We start from the raw sequence: 15,901 nt of genomic DNA, 5'->3' as shown, positions 1-15,901 counted from the left end.
TCGGTGGCACCGACGCATGTATCACATCGACGGTTGAGGCATCAGCAGAACTCCTGATGGAGGGATGCGGAGCGGTGTTTCTCCTCCCAATGATAAAGCAAGCAGGGAGGGTACCGGAGCCATCGGTGACCCGGGGTCCATCGGTGGAAAAGCGGCCATAAGCGCTTCCATCCTTGAGAGCAGCGGTGCCAAAGCTGTTGGAATCGGGTCAGTGGTTGGTTCTGCAATCGGTACCGGTGTCGGAGGAACCTGGAGTCGATGCATCGCCTTGTCGATGGCCTCCTGAACCATCCGGTCCAGTTCTTCTCGGAGACCTGGAGCAAGCAGCCCCGGCTCCAGAACAGAAGAAGGAGGCAGACGCATAGCCGGAGGGACCACCGTTAAAGGCAGAGTCGCGGTTCCCGATACCCTGTCGGGTGAGGGTTGCCTTGGTGACCTGGTCGCCGAAAAGGTCAGTGCCTTTTCTGGACAGGGCTTCTTCGACAGCGGCTCGGACGATGGCAAGGTCGATGATTTCACTCCCTCGATGGTCCAAGACTTTCGATGCCGGTGGCGATATTTATCTCTACGATCCCCTCGGTCCTGAGGGGGAATAGAGGGTGTCAAAGGCCAAGAAGTCAACGATGCTGGATGGTCACCGGCTGGAGGTCGATGCTGGCGCGAAGTTGACAGTGTCGGTTCTGACGACGTCGATGCAATAGACGGCATCGGGGTTTGAGCACGGAAGAGAAGTTCCATCTTCTCCATTCTAGCCTTGCGACCTTTTGGAGTCATAAGGGCACATTTGGTGCAGGTTAGGACATCGTGCTCACATCCGAGACATATTACACAGACTTTGTGAGGGTCTGTGATGGACATGGTGCGATTACAGTCTGGGCACTGGCGGAACCCTGACGCCATGGCCATGAAAAAATTGAGCCACGGTACGTTCGACAGCCAGTAGGCCACGAGGGCCAAACTCGACGGTAATCGACGGAAAACGGGTAAAAAAAAACTTATCGGAGTACCGCGGCTTGAAAAAGTTGAAGGAGGGACCCCTGTGGGGTAAATTAAATCATAGTAATTCCGTGAGGAAAATTCCTGTCAGGAATCTCTGCAGAGCTCCTTAACCGTGTGGCTACTGCTGCGCGGAAAAAAGAAGACTGAAGTGGGACCCTTGCTGGATGCAGGGTTAGTGCCATGCTGGGCATGCCCAGTAGGGGCCAGTCAAAGTTCTGGAAACTTTGACAGAAGTGTTCCGTGATTGGGCTCCATCCTGTGATATCACCCATATGTGAGGACTACCATCCTGCTTGTCCTGTGAGAATGCTCTTTAGGTAAGGAGTTCTAAATCAACAAACTAGCAATCAAAATGGCCCTCTCATGGGTATCTATCAGATGGGATAGTTTTGGGGATGGAACTTCTAATAAGCCTTTGTTTGCTGATCTTAAAGATGTTGAAAGCCTATAAATGCGTAATATAATCACATTTATCCAAGGAGAGGTGGAATGAAAAAGCTACTTATGGATCATCTTAGGCAGCCAGTGTAACAAGTGAAGAACAGGGATGACATGCTCATGCATGCTAATACCCATCAGGATATGAGCGGCATAGTTTTGAATGATTTGTAAGGCTCACAATGTAGAGGCAGGGAGGCCTAGAAATAACGAATTGCAGTAATATAAAGATGGAAAAATCAGGGCATGTAACAATAGTCAAAGGAACTTGAGTCTAAAAGTGATGTAACTCTCTGTAACATGTGAGGTTTTTGAAAGAAGACAATTTTATCAAATATTTAATATGACTACACATTGAGCAGTCAGGATCTAAAATAACCCCTAGGTTGCTAACTTGTGATTTAATCGGTAAATGCAAGCCATCAAAACTGAAAACTGCAAGTGTGGATGGATGGGTGCCTATATAAGATCATAACTTCCGTCTTGCTGATATGTTAAGTGGCAATCCATTGTAGAAGGCAGCTAGATATGAATTTGAAAGTTGTGGCCCATGTTGATGTGAACGACACGAAACTATATAATCAGGGTAGAATTTATAGCTAACACAGAGGTCAGCAAGTAATCTACAAAAGGGAGTCAGATAGATGTCAAATAATATATGCATTTGTACTCTGTTATCTATCTCTATTTTTACTGCCTGTGAGGGTGACCGAGCAAAGCTTTCTGGAGTCAGAAACCACACTAACTCCAGCTTTCCTTCTTACATTTTCTCTTTATTAGTTTTTAACAGCACTTCAACAATAAGAATGACTGCCTAACTTTGCAGTACACTTCCAATTCCTTCTGGTTTGGGCAGAATAGATTTACAGGAGCCACCTCTCCTGGAGACGTAGGGGCCTCCTGAACCCAGCTGGGCTTACACTCTTATTCTCCCCAGGTGGTCCAGCCCTCAGGACTCTCCCTGCCCAGCAGGGTCCCGCCCACAGAGCTTTCTCCCTCTGCGGCATTTAAGGTGGACCAGGTATCTAGCCTGGTCCTGCACATGCAGAAAGGGGAAAACAGGGTCACTTCATCACACTGTCCAATTTGCAAAGTAGTCCCTTTACTGCTAAAACCTAGATGACTAATATAATCTACCTCATGTCTCTAAGCATATCTGTATAGATTGTCTACCTCCACGCTCAATGTTCTTGTTCAGACTGTAATCTGAAATACAACTGTAATTGTAATTTTGACTGTAACAGAGACTAATATAGGAAAAGGTGGAATATTAATTTATTATGAATACAACTGCTATATACCTCAATTTAAGATAAGATGCAATATGTTCCAGGCCATGCCAAAACATCTTTACATAGAATTTGTTTTGATACTATTCCGAACTCCCTCACACACAGCAAACATTTTACTGTCAGAATAAGGACATATATTATATTATAACTTTGGGCTGGCCAGGGATAGCAATGCTGTGGAGGCAATGTTCACAAGTTCGGGGGGGGGGGGGGGGGGGGGGGTGTTACCATGGCCTGACTCAGAGAGCACGCATACTGTGTTCCAGAGGAAACTGTTCTATGGCTTGTGGCTCAGGACTCAAATGTAAAAGGATGTGTGTCTGTGTGGTAAGGGATGCGAATGAAGACGCATGGCACCACAGCCCAAGTGGGGGACAATTCCTACTCAGCTAGAAAATTTATAGGAGCAGGAGAAAAACTGCCCAATTATAAAAACTAATATATACAGAACAATCATTTAAAATCGGTCAGGCATAGGTAGAGCATGAAGATTTCTTTTGCTGTGCTAATGAGCAGCAGATGATAATGAAACCAGCTACATTTGCAGAATGCTATGTAAACTTCTTAAATGGGATACTTGCATTTTGAGCAGCTTCTCCACATTTTTCAATGGCAGCAAGACCCTGATTATGGATATGTGTTTCCAATAATTTTTTCAGCTCTCCCAGGCCATCTTGAATTCGAGATACAAGATTATACATCCGCCCCAAGTCTGCCAGAGAAACAAAAATCACTTCAGTTTTATACAACTGTTTCAAAATCTATAGAATTAGTTATCTAGATTTTTATTTAGGCATGGTTTTCTTGCTGTTTAGACAGATGAAAATAATTCACTGATACACACACAATGCAGAGAAGACACCATTTAATGTTACTTAAATATTACAGATCTTTAACAGGACCTCCAAGCATGTATGCAGGACCAGCTACACAGATGGATTAAAGGCATTCTATTCAAACAAACATTCAGTGTTAATTCAGCAATGCATACACCTCCAAGCAAAACCTACTGACCAAGATCCAAACACAAAAAATGTAATGTTGAGGGAAAAAACTGTACTCAAATGGTCTTCAAGCAGCCAATGACAAACAGTATATTACAATGAAAATGTCTGCTCTGGACATACCCACACTCAAAACAAACCAGTAATGTTTATCCCGACTGGCTACTTTGCACATGTTCCTTTAAAAACTCTCTAAGATGGATTTTATTATGGAAAATAAATAAAACTTTAAATTTAAAAAAAAACAAAACTCTCATATATTCACGAGCCCTACATGTACTGTTTGGATGAGTTGTGGCTGGGATTGCTGTGGAGGTAGGCGTTCAAGACCTGCAAGGAACAGGAGATTTAGCCATTGCACAAAGGCAACCCTGTCTGAGGGTGCTGAACACTGGGTTCCAGAAGGAATGGTTTTCTCTAGCTCCTGGCTGAGGAATGCCACTGCAATGGCTGGGATAGATGGGAAGGGGAAGATGGCTATACAGTAGGAGAAAAAAATCCCAGGTGTGAATAAAGGCTCCAGGCACCATAACCCAATACAGGCCAGTTCCGACTGAGCAGCAATCCCAAAGTAACAGGAAGAAACTAATGGGGCAAAAAAAAAAAAAGCACGACTTATAACAGAGGAGAAGCATAAAAAGAAAGAAGTGCACAAGTGAGGATTTGAATTTCATCACTTGGTTTTCCAAACTTGTGCTCAAGGCTAGTTACAATTCAGATATAATAGGTAGGGCCCTGCCCCAGGTAGAGCTTGTAATCATAGGGCCTGATTTTCAAAAGCATTTACACGCTTAAAAATGGGTTTTACGTGCATAAATGCTTTTTACCTGTGTAAGTGACTTTTAAAAATTGCCAGAATATAAGCCATTGGATTATCAATAGGTTTTACACAAGTAAAGGAAAATTGGTTCTTACCTGCTAATTTTTGTTCCTGTAGTACCATGGATCAGTCCAGACTGCTGAGATTATGCCTCCCTTCCAGCAGATGGAGTCAGAGAAACAAAATGAAAAGCACCCCTCTTAATCCGGTGTGCCACCTGTGATCCTTCAGTATAATCAATATCAAAGCAGAATGAAGCAAATTTTTTTTTTAAAACCAATGGCTAAAACAACAACCGATTCGAACAATAAAACTATGCATATGGAAAAGAGTGCCAACTTGAAAACAGTCTTGTCAATATCTTCGTATTCTTCGATACATCCTGCAGAAAAACATAAGCAAAAAAAACGAGCGGACTCTCCAAAACATAATACCCCGGGCAGGCATCTGGACTGATCCATGGTTCTACAGGAATGAAAATTAGCAGGTAAGAACCAATTTTCCTTTCCCTGAACGTACCAGGGTCAGTCCAGACCGCTGGGATGTACCCAAGCTGCCCTAAATGGGGTGGGAACTGGAGAGTCCTGCTCAAAGCACACTGCTGCCAAAACAATCGACCTCCGGAGCTCGGACGTCCAAGCGGTAATGCCTAGCAAACATGTGCAAAGATTTCCAAGTAGCTGCTCGGCAAGTCTCTTGCGGCGAAACACACTAGCTTTCTGCCCAGGATGCCACTTGAGATCTGATCGAATGAGCCTTGAGACCCTCCGGAACAGACTGACCGTGACATATGTAAGCCGAAGCTATAGCTTCCTTCAACCACCGGGCAATGGTTGCCTTTGACGCCAGAAGTCCTTTCTTCGGACTGCTCCATAAGACAAAAAGATGGTCCGACAATCGAAATTCATTTGTCACCTCCAAATACCGAAGGAGAACTCGGCGGACATCTCCTCAAATCTCGAGCCTGAGGGGAGTCCCGATCTAAATCCAGAAAAGCCAGTAACTCAACTGACTGATTCAAATGAAATGCAGACACAACCTTTGGCAGAAAAGAGGGCACCATTCGAAGTGATACCCCGGACTCCGAAAACCGCAAAAACGGTTCTCTGCATGACAACGCTTGAATCTCAGATATCCGCCTGGCCGAACATATCGCCACGAGGAAAACACAACTTGAGCGTTAGGTCCTTCAACAGGCTCTCTTTAGAGGGTCAAACGGCAGACTGCACAATCCCGGAGCACCAGATTCAGACTCCAAGAAGGACAGACTGGACGAACCGGAGGCTTGAGATGCTTCGCACCCTTCAGAAACCATGCCACATCCGGATGAGTCACAAGAGACGTGCCGTCGACTTTACCCCTTAGAGATCCTAGAGCTTCTACTTGCACCCGAAGGGAGCTGTACGCCAACCCGTTCCGCAAACCCTCTTGCAAGAAAGTGAGAATTTGCACAACAGAGGCCCGCCGTGGCAAAACTCGCAACTTGCTACACCATAGATCGAAAACCTTCCAGACCCGAACATACGTGAGCGAAGTAGAAGTCTTGCGTGCCCTGAGAAGAGTGGAAATAACGGAATCCGAGTAACCTTTCTTCCTCAACTGTCTACTTTCATAAGCCAAGCCGCTAGACAGAAGCAATCCACCCAATCGAAAAATATGGGATCCTGCCGAAGATGCAAGGGACCGTCCACTGCCAAGTTGAACAGATCTGCAAACCACGGCCTCTGGGGCCACGAGAATGACAGACACTGGGTGGTTCTCTATTTTTCTAAGGACCTTGCCTACTAACAGCCAAGGGTGGAAAAAATAGAGCAGAACATCGCTGGGCCACAGGAGGACCGGAGCATCTACTCCTTCTGCCCCGTGCTCCCTCCTGCGACTGAAGAAGCGAGCCGCCTTTGAGTTCCGCAGAGTCACCATCAAGTTCAGATGGGGAACTCCCCACCAATGAGTCAACAGCCGCATTGCGTCCTCCGACAGTTCCCACTCTCCGGGGTCTAACTGCTGACGACTGAGAAAATCCGCCTGCACATTGTCCATGCTGGCTATATACGATGCCGCCAAGCAAGCCAGGTTGCGCTCTGCCCAGACCATCAGCTCGTCAGCTTCCACGGTGACCGGCCGACATCTCATGCCGCCCTGATGATTGATGTATGCCACAGTTGTCACATTGTCGGACAGGATCCTCACAGACTGATGCCGAACGAGTGGGAGAAAAGCGCGCAACGCTAGATGGACCGCTCGTGTTTCCAGACAATTTATGGACCACTGTGCCTCCTGACATGTCCACTGACCTTGCGCCGACCGCGACTGATATATATATATATATATATATATTTTTTTTAAATAGCCAGAGACAACTAGGAACCCAAGAACCCCTCACTTTCCAATTTGTAAATAGCAGTATAATTATTTCTTTTACAGGATCAGGACCGCAGGTTCTGCCACCCTCATCTGCTGGAGTCAGAGAAATACTGAAGGATCACAGGTGGTACACCGGATTAAGAGGGGTGCTTTTCAGTTTGTTTCTCTGACTCCATCTGCTGAAAGGAAGGCATAATCTCAGTGGTCTGGACTGATCTGGTGCGTACAGGGAAGTGTGCTTGAAGCAAGCAAATGGGCTTTTGAAAATTGCTACAACAGAATGTTACATTTACCCGTGCATTTCCTCTGAAAATCACCTTCCCTGTATTTACAGGACAATTCATGAGCAGGGCTGGCAAAAGTACTGTCAGGTGACAGACTAAATCTTATACAACAGGTAAGGGTGCTGAAAATATTGAGACATTGTCATCGACATTTCCAATACTGCTGAACTTTCTCTTGCTAGAAATCCACATTACCCTTAGTGAAAGTAAATACAGTCAAAGATCCAATCAGAGATGGATTTCTACTAGGAATACCAAGTTGCCAACTCAACCTTTATTTATTTAGAAACTTTATATACCGGTATTAGTGGGGACATCATACCAGTTTACATTTGAACAAAAGGCTTGAAAATACATATTAACAGGGAAAAGGAACTGGGAGAAAGGGATTAACCAAGATCAGTAAGGAAGGAAAGATTAACGTAACAAGAACAATCATAAATTAACAAAATTAGCTCCTTAATGTAAGGAATATGTGGTCAGCATGAGGTGGTGAAGGGATGGTGTGGAAGGGGTATTCTATTCTGGATAGGCTTGTTTGATTGGACTAATTATTTGGCTGAATCACTCACATTTTTCACTCTCCCCTAAAATGTGCCTTATTTCAGTGCAATTCAAAGTGTTTCATTCAGCAAGAGTTATCCTATATTGATTGCCATGTGTATTGGCAATCAATATAGGAGCAAAGCGCCTTACCTTCATTTTTATCGGCATCCAGTAAATTCTGAAATTCTGTGTGAAAAATTTCCAGGTGTTTCTCAATCAGCACTTGCTCACATTTTCGCGCTAATTCATCTTGCGTGCTCTCATGGAGATATACCTGCACACGACGCTGTTCCTCCAGAAGCCGAGCCTCTGCCTACATTCCAACCAAAGAAATTCAAGAAAACCAAAGTCCCTTCATGTTAGGAAAGCAAGCACTATGCCTCCAAATATAACCCTCTTTCTTTCTGCTGTGCATCACCTGCCTGTGCTCTCAAACCTGTGCACTTGGGCAAGAATGCAACCACCTCGCTCATCCTTAGATTACAGTTCATTATTATATTCTCTTTATTCTCCTCCTCCTTTGGCTATCAATACCTCCCAAAAAATCGAAGTTACAATCTTTATATTCACTGATGTGGTTAACTGATGTTTACCTATAGTTTGAATCCTCTTGTATGCCATTATTCTACTGCATGCTAACTGCATCCCCCTACCTGCTGCAAATGTCTCCTCCCCTCCTATACACATATCCCATTTTTGGTCCTCTGTCTTCTCTTTTTCATCACTCTACAACTGAAACTGGAAGTTTGCCATTTCCCGGAGTTTTTCTCTTGGGCATGCTTATAAAAATTCCTAATGGCTCATCTTACTAGGCCCTTTCCAGGGGCTGGCTAGGCTTTTTTTTTTTTTTTTTGCTTTGCTCTTTCTACTCTAATTGATGTTATCATGATTTTTAGTTTATTCTCTCTCTTCTTTTACAAAATGTAAAGAGTCAATGTACCGAATATGTAACTGATAATAGCAAGTAAACTGCTCAGCCCACTGCTGAAGTGTTTCCACTAATTAAAATGCTAGTCATGCTAGACTTTTTTTTTCCTCTTCATGAACAGCACTTCACAGTTATTTCTTAAAAGGTTGTCTCTACCTCCCCCAAATCCTAAATTATTACACCAAATGAGTGAAGTCTCCAAGCTGCACTCCTTTAACAATTCCCCCCCCCCCAAACCAAACCTTTTGGTGCCTTCTTTAAAATAGTAGCAGGGAAGCCACTGTCCATGGACCATGCTACAGTCCACCTACCCATCTGATCAATGCAACAAAGCTGAATCCTACTAGGCCACATCTGAAAGTCCATCACTATACATGCTGCAAAATCATAGGGTCAGCAAAACAACCAACCAAAAGCAAATGCAAGTTTCAAGAATCAGAGCCAGAGTTCTCTAGCTTTGCCTAGAAAGCTTGTCCAATTTGCAGCCTGATGCAATGTTCAAGGAGCTCTGTAGGGTTAAATAAGGGGTGTCTTACACTGCTACCAAAGCAGGTCAAAGAGTGTAAAGGAGAAGAACATGAACTTAAGACTTACTATAAAGGGCTTGCAAAAGTATTCAACCCCTACAAAGTCAGCAAATGTGTGGATTATAAATGACACTTACACAGATTGTTCCAGGCAGTATGTTTAATGCAAACCAGTATGCTCCTAAAGTAAATTTTAAAAGTCAGAATTCATTATTTCTCTGCATTTTTTTAAAACAAAATTAAAAACTGAAAAATGCTGCTTGCACAAGTATTCAACCCCTTTCAGATTAGTACTTGGTAGAACCATCTTTTGCTGCAATAACAGCTTTAAGTCTGTTGGGGTAAGTTTCTACCAGCTTTGCATACTGTTTGGTAAGGTTTTTTGCCCATTCTTCCTGGCAGATTTGTACCAGGTTGTTCAGATGATGCTTATGGACTGCAATTTTCAAATAGTGCCACAGAGTCTCAATTTGATTGAGATCTGGACTTTGACTTGGCCATTGTAGAACATTCACCTTTTTGAGGTTCAACCACTACTGTGTTGCTTCCTTCCAAGTTTTAATTCTTTAGCAGACTGAAGCAGGTTGTTTTGCAGTATCTCCCTATATTTTGCATCATCCATCTGTCCTTCAATTTTAACAAGATGCCCAGTGCCCACTGAGGAAAAACATCCCCACAACATGATGCTGCCACCCTCATACTTTACTGTTGGGATGGTGTTTGCTGAGGAATGACAATGTCAGATTTGCGCCACACATAGCATTTTTAATTTTGGCCAAAAAGCTCCATTTTTGTTTCATCTGACCAGAAAACCTTACCCCACATTTTAGCTAGGTCATTCTGATGCTTTCTGGCAAACTCAAGACATGCTTTGATGCATTTTTCTTCAGTAATGGCTTATTTCTAACCACCTTCCCATGCAGACTAGCTGAATGCAGAGCTCTTGATATGGTTGACTGGTGCATCTCCGCTCTAGTCTCAGCCACTGAACTCTGTAGCTCCTTCAAAGTGATTGTTGACCTCTCTGTGGTTTCCCTCAGAAGTCTTCTTCTTGCTCTGATGTTGAGTTTTAAGGGACAGCCTTGTCTAGGCAGTGTCTGGGTGGTATGATACAGCTTCCATTTCCTCACAATTGATCCAACAGTGCTCACTGGGATATCCAAGCACTTGGATATTATTTTGTAGCCATTTTCTATCTTGTGCACGTCTATAACTTAGACATATATAGAATGCTCTTTGGTCTTCATTTTCACAGCTTTCCTTTAGATTCACAGTCTGACCAATGGTAGTGGAATCAGGGGGTCTTATCCAGAAAAGTTGACCTTTAATGATTCACAAATAGAGGCCAACTTTAAGCCCGTTATTAGCACAATATCTTTCATTTGTGTAAACTTGGAACTTCCACAGCCTTGGGGGTTGAATACATAAGCAAGCAGTATTTTTCAGTTTTTAATTTTATTTTTCAAAAATTGCAGAGAAATAAAGAATTGTGACTTTGAAAATTTACTTTAAGAGCATACTGGTTTGTAATAGACATACTGTCTGGAACAATCTGTGTGTCATTTGTAATCCACACAAATCTATTGACTTTTTAGGGGGTCAAATACTTTTGCAAGCCACTGTAAATTTTCAGAGACTACTTATCCCAGCTGAATCTGAATACACTTAACAGTTTAATACAAGAGTTCCCACACTTTTTAAGTAAAGGGTCGCATGCAACATTTCAACGGTGGGGGGAGCCCCTTGGAGTTTTGGTAAGCATGGAGGGATTGGGCCTACCTCCTTGAAGTCTGGCCCGTTTAGTGATTTGAAAATTTTGAAGAACTGCGGAAGGGAGAGGGTTTCTACAGATATTTGGCAGATACGGATGTCCGTAAAAATACGTCTAGGAAGCTGGCAACCCTGCTATACCCCTAAGAATCTTATCCCCTTCCTCAGTATCTGCCCCCTGGGAAAGTGGGTGAATGGCAGGTTTGTGTGTTTGTGGCACATTCTCTCTCACTCACACTCCTCCATGCATGCTTGCTCTCTTCTCTTCCCTCCCTTTTTCTCCAACCCCTCTTTTCCCCACACTCCCTTCCTCTACTCTCACCCATTCCCTCCTTCACTCACTTCCTTCCCCTTCCTCTCATCTATCTCCTCTCCTTCACTCACACTTCATCCCCCCAAACTCATCTCCCCTTCCATTGTCCCTTCTCACACCATTTCCCTTCCACCTCTAATTCAAGACTCTTCCCCCCCTTTTCCTTCTCTCTTTTTCACCCTGTCCCTTCATTTAACTCACACCCCTCTCATTCACTCTCCTCCCCTCTCTTTGGCTCACTCAACCTTTCCTTATACTGGTGGGGCCTGGCCTCCATTCCAGTGAAGCTCTTCATAGGCACAGATCCAATCACTTTTCTCCCACTGACAGGGCTTGCCACCCCACTAGCAACTCCCTTCTTGAGACACAGGTCTACCACCAGAAAACTTGATTCCTCTGATTGTTATTGTTTTTGGGGAGAAGAGCCGGTCTGAGCTGATATTGCTTCTCTTCGGTGTAAGCACTGTGGTAACAGCAGGGGGAGCAATAGAAGAAATAATGGAGCTGAATGGTCTTTTTTTCAGCAGGTCCAGTGTGCAATCCACCTCTGAGCCTCTAAAGTACTGCCCCTTCCCATGACCCTTAACCTATCAGTGTCAGAAGGGGAGGAGGGGAACTCTTAGCAAGGACCTCAGGCTTAACCTCTGTAATGGTATTTTACTTTTAAACTATAAAAAATTGAATCGAGATTGGAAAAAAATTGTTCTGTGGGCCATAGTATTGAGACATCTGATTTAATACTTCAGAAACATGCTTCTAAGTTACTCTCCTCGTAGACGTTTGACAATGTTTGGTGCCTGAGCACTACAATGATTTGAAAGGTCAGATAAAGAGGAGGAGTGATAACTACCCATTTACAGTGAACTGAAGCATCTAGAGAAAATGTGACCTGCCCTAGTTATACAGAGTCAGTGGGAGAAAAAGGATTTTAACTCATTTGGTGTTAACTGCTGTATAACCGCAAGAACAAATCTCTTGAGTTTGGAACGGTTTCAGATGTCTTATTTTGATTTAAAAATGTATTTCCAGCAAAACAATATATCCACAGAATTCAGAGAGGATCTGAGCTAAATTTAAAAGCTCATCCTCTCTCCCTTTTTTTGTTCTTTATCTGTACCTCATTTTTACACAACTATTTCAATAATTTAGACTGATAGATGTTGCAAAGTAAAGTTGCTTACTTGTAACGGGGGTTCTCTCTTTACAGCAGGATAAATCAGCCATACTAGTGGAGTGACACCATCTTGGCGCCAGCGGATGACATCAGTGCTGTTGAATGACATCACCCATTAGTGTGGCTGATTTCATCCTGCTTTTCAACAGAGAAAACACATTGCATAGTTCTTGTATTTTTTCATTGTATTAAATTTCAGGGCAGCAATTTTCCTAGTATGAAATATGACTAACTATATAATTTTTTTTTTAAAGTATCTGTGGCAAAATCGAGATGTTTAGATTTCTTATTTTGCACAGAGACCTTTTTGTTCTCCCAAAGACTTCCTTTGCCTTGCAAGTGAACTGACAGACAGATGGCAGCATAACTCCGGCTGTTCTCTGCAATTTCAGGCAGTTAAAACTAAACAAAATAACCTGCCATGTACCTCAAAGGAATACATCCCCAGTTTCCACAAGGTGGTGTAATGTTGCAACATTCTGTTGTATGTTTTTTATGAATGTTGACCTAGTAATATTGATAAGCGGTATACAAATTTTGAATAAATAAATATTGCTATTGATCAGAAAGCCAGTGCTTTGAGCTTTCACTTGTTGTATAGTAGCAGCTACACAGTGACCTACTCAGAATGTGCCAGAAATCTCAGTCTTGACTGGGACTATAGAGGAACCAAGATCTGTACCAGTCCCAGTTCTACACATACTTGTAAGGACAGAATCTCCTGAACCTCCCTAGGTACTGGATAAGTTTAGTGAAACTTCTTTAGTTAGTATTAACTGTATGAATCCTTATTTTACCTTCTGCTGTTTGCAAATTAAACTTTTTTTCTGTTCACTGTTCTTGATATTTGTTAAGCTTTTTTAGTTTGTTATTTCTGTCCTGTGATCTCAGCATAATTTGTATTTAGTCTGTGCTCTTCTAGGAGCCAAATGACCCTTGATATGTATTTATATTTTACTTTTTCAGGCACTTTAAAGCAGATTACATTCAGGCACTATAGGTATTTCCCTATCCCCAAAGAGCTCACAATCTAAATTTGTACCTGTGGGGTCTCAGTGTCCATAGAAACCACTAAGGATTAGCTTGTAAGTGGAGTACTTGCTAGGAGGCACGTGGAAACCCAGTTGACAAGTAGGAGATTGCGCAGGTGCAGGTAGACCCAAGCAGTACTTGGCTGGACCCTCCAGGAATCCATAGAATTAACCCTGAGTGGATGTTAAGGGTAGCGATAGGGCATTACGTAACAGTACCTTTTTCATATATTCTGTGACTGGGTTCTGCTGTAAGAATTCAGTGCTTTCCCGTGTGTAGAACCGCTCTGTGTCTGCCAGAAACTGAGATTCAAAAGATTCTTTGTACACAGTTAGTGTTGGGCCTTTTGCAAATGCATCGTCTTCATTCAGCCCCAGTTCCACTAAAAATAAACATGTACCAGATCAGTGTAAGTAACCATGTTCTTCCTGATCTACACAACATTAATAGTTTTTAAGAAAACAGAAGCCTAGTCAATAAATTTCAAGTCAGAGAATAGCATTGTATACCCATTACATATAAAACAAACAGATGTACTCGGCCAAATTTAGCAGGTTTAAGAGAATGTTGTAAAAATGAAAGCATCTAGACATGGATGATCACCTTTCAAACAAACAAAAGCTGGCCAGATTACCAAACTGAATACAATGCTACTTATTTATCTGCTACTCTGATTGAAGAAACAAAATGTAAATTGAGATTACTCACCTGTAACATTGGTTCTCTGATTGACAGCAGGATGTCAGTCCTTACACATGGATGACATCATCAGATGGAGCCAATATGATTTTAAAGTTTCTAAAGCTCTGAGAATACCCTACTGGGCACGTGCAGCCCTAGCTGCTCCCCTGCAAGGCCCCTCATTCCATAATAAGACTAAGATTTCGAGAAAACAACTCCAAAGTGAGGTGGGAGGATTTTGTGAAGATTGGCATCTATCGGAGAACCAACTTTACAGGTAAGTAACTTCACTTTCTTAGAGGACAAAGCATGATGAAGTCCTCACACAGAGATACTCAAGCCACAGGCTGCCTCAAACAAAAAGAAAAAAAAAAAACTAAACACTGCAAATAGGCAATTCAGTTTTGGGTGGCAACAGGACAACCCAATGTTTTCTGTTTTAATTCTCCTTTTTTTATGCCAATCTGTTCCAAATTAATGGGCATGTGAGAGATGGAGTTGGCTTACATACCCCAAAAAGACTCCGTAGAATAGACAGTTCAAAATTGACTGGAAAAGACACTAGAGCCCGAAGCACACCAAAGTTACCATAACTAAAGTAGTGATATTGCAGGTCAGTTACTCACAAGAGCCCAGAGGCTTTAAAGAAGCTTTTAATAACCGAATGAGCACCATGCTTAGATTCCCTGACACAGAGGGAGGCATGATAAAAGAAAGTGAAATCAGCCCTGCAGAAAAACATATAACAAATTTGTATGAAGATGGATTTATCTTCCACATGGTGGCAAAAACACCAATTTCACCAAGGTGAACTTAACTGCATCAATTATCAAACCAACCTGGAGACATGTAGAAGGTATTCATTCAAGCACCTTTGTGTAAAACAGGAGTGAGAAACAGAGGCCTTTCCTGAATCCAATGCTGGGCCAGTATAGCACTCTCCGATCCTACTGATCAGTATTAGGGAATCTCCCAACTTAACAGGGTCCTGATGGATGTCTCTTAGGGAGTAGGGACCAAAATGATCTTGGCTCACAGAGAGCTACAAGGATCATGGTTCTTGAGTTTCCATAGGCCTTGCAATCAAAGAAAATGGCTCCAGTCTGGGGTGAGGGTATTCTAGGCTAGTTGTCGCATTTCCCTTTCCTGTAACACAAGTTTAGGAACCTCCCTGTTAGAGGAGATGGAACCAAAGCTAACACAGGTATGCTATGCCCATGAAATATCTGGTCTTCAACATCCCTATCTAGTGACCATTTGAGGGGTTCCAGGACCTAATAGTCTGTCCACCTAGACAGCCTCCTCATCCACTAGTTATATGGCTCCAGGGCTATACTCACAGACGATGTGAACCTGCTTGTTGACATAAAAGATTAGGAACTTGAATACCTATTTGAATGAGGACCAATTTACTAGCCAACTGAACCCCAAACATCTTTAGTGCTAACCTTGCTGCCTCTTAGTTTGAGGAAATTTCTCTGATGAAAAATCCTCCTAAGTTGACCCGAGACTCTGGGCGCAGAGTTCTACTATATGAGCTCCCATGTCTGTCACATCCATAACTGGGACAGAATTTACAGAAGAATATGAAATGAATCAGCCACCAGAATAGAGAGTCTCTATTAGCTGATGATACAGATTCTGTCCTGAAAACCCGAAGTGGCTGGAATCCATCAACATCTTAAGGCCTATTGGTCTCTTCGAACACAAAGATGCATCATAAGAGGAC

At 42.9% G+C, this 15,901-nt stretch overlaps 1 protein-coding gene across 1 annotated transcript in view; it reads right to left on the bottom strand.

Moving 5' to 3' along the window:
• CUL1 (cullin 1) overlaps window positions 1-15,901 on the bottom strand; it is a 359,727-nt gene that overhangs the window by 193,161 nt on the left and 150,665 nt on the right. Inside the window, exons 7-9 of the mRNA XM_029589582.1 lie at window positions 13,710-13,873; window positions 7,898-8,060; window positions 3,311-3,441 (exon numbers count right to left, since the gene is read on the bottom strand). Coding sequence (XP_029445442.1) covers window positions 3,311-3,441; window positions 7,898-8,060; window positions 13,710-13,873 — 458 coding nt within the window. The remainder of the gene's footprint in view (window positions 1-3,310; window positions 3,442-7,897; window positions 8,061-13,709; window positions 13,874-15,901) is intronic.

The sequence above is a fragment of the Rhinatrema bivittatum genome, chromosome 2 (genome assembly GCF_901001135.1).
Source record: "Rhinatrema bivittatum chromosome 2, aRhiBiv1.1, whole genome shotgun sequence".
NCBI lineage: Eukaryota > Metazoa > Chordata > Amphibia > Gymnophiona > Rhinatrematidae > Rhinatrema > Rhinatrema bivittatum.
This window is presented reverse-complemented; position numbering and strand designations above follow the sequence as displayed.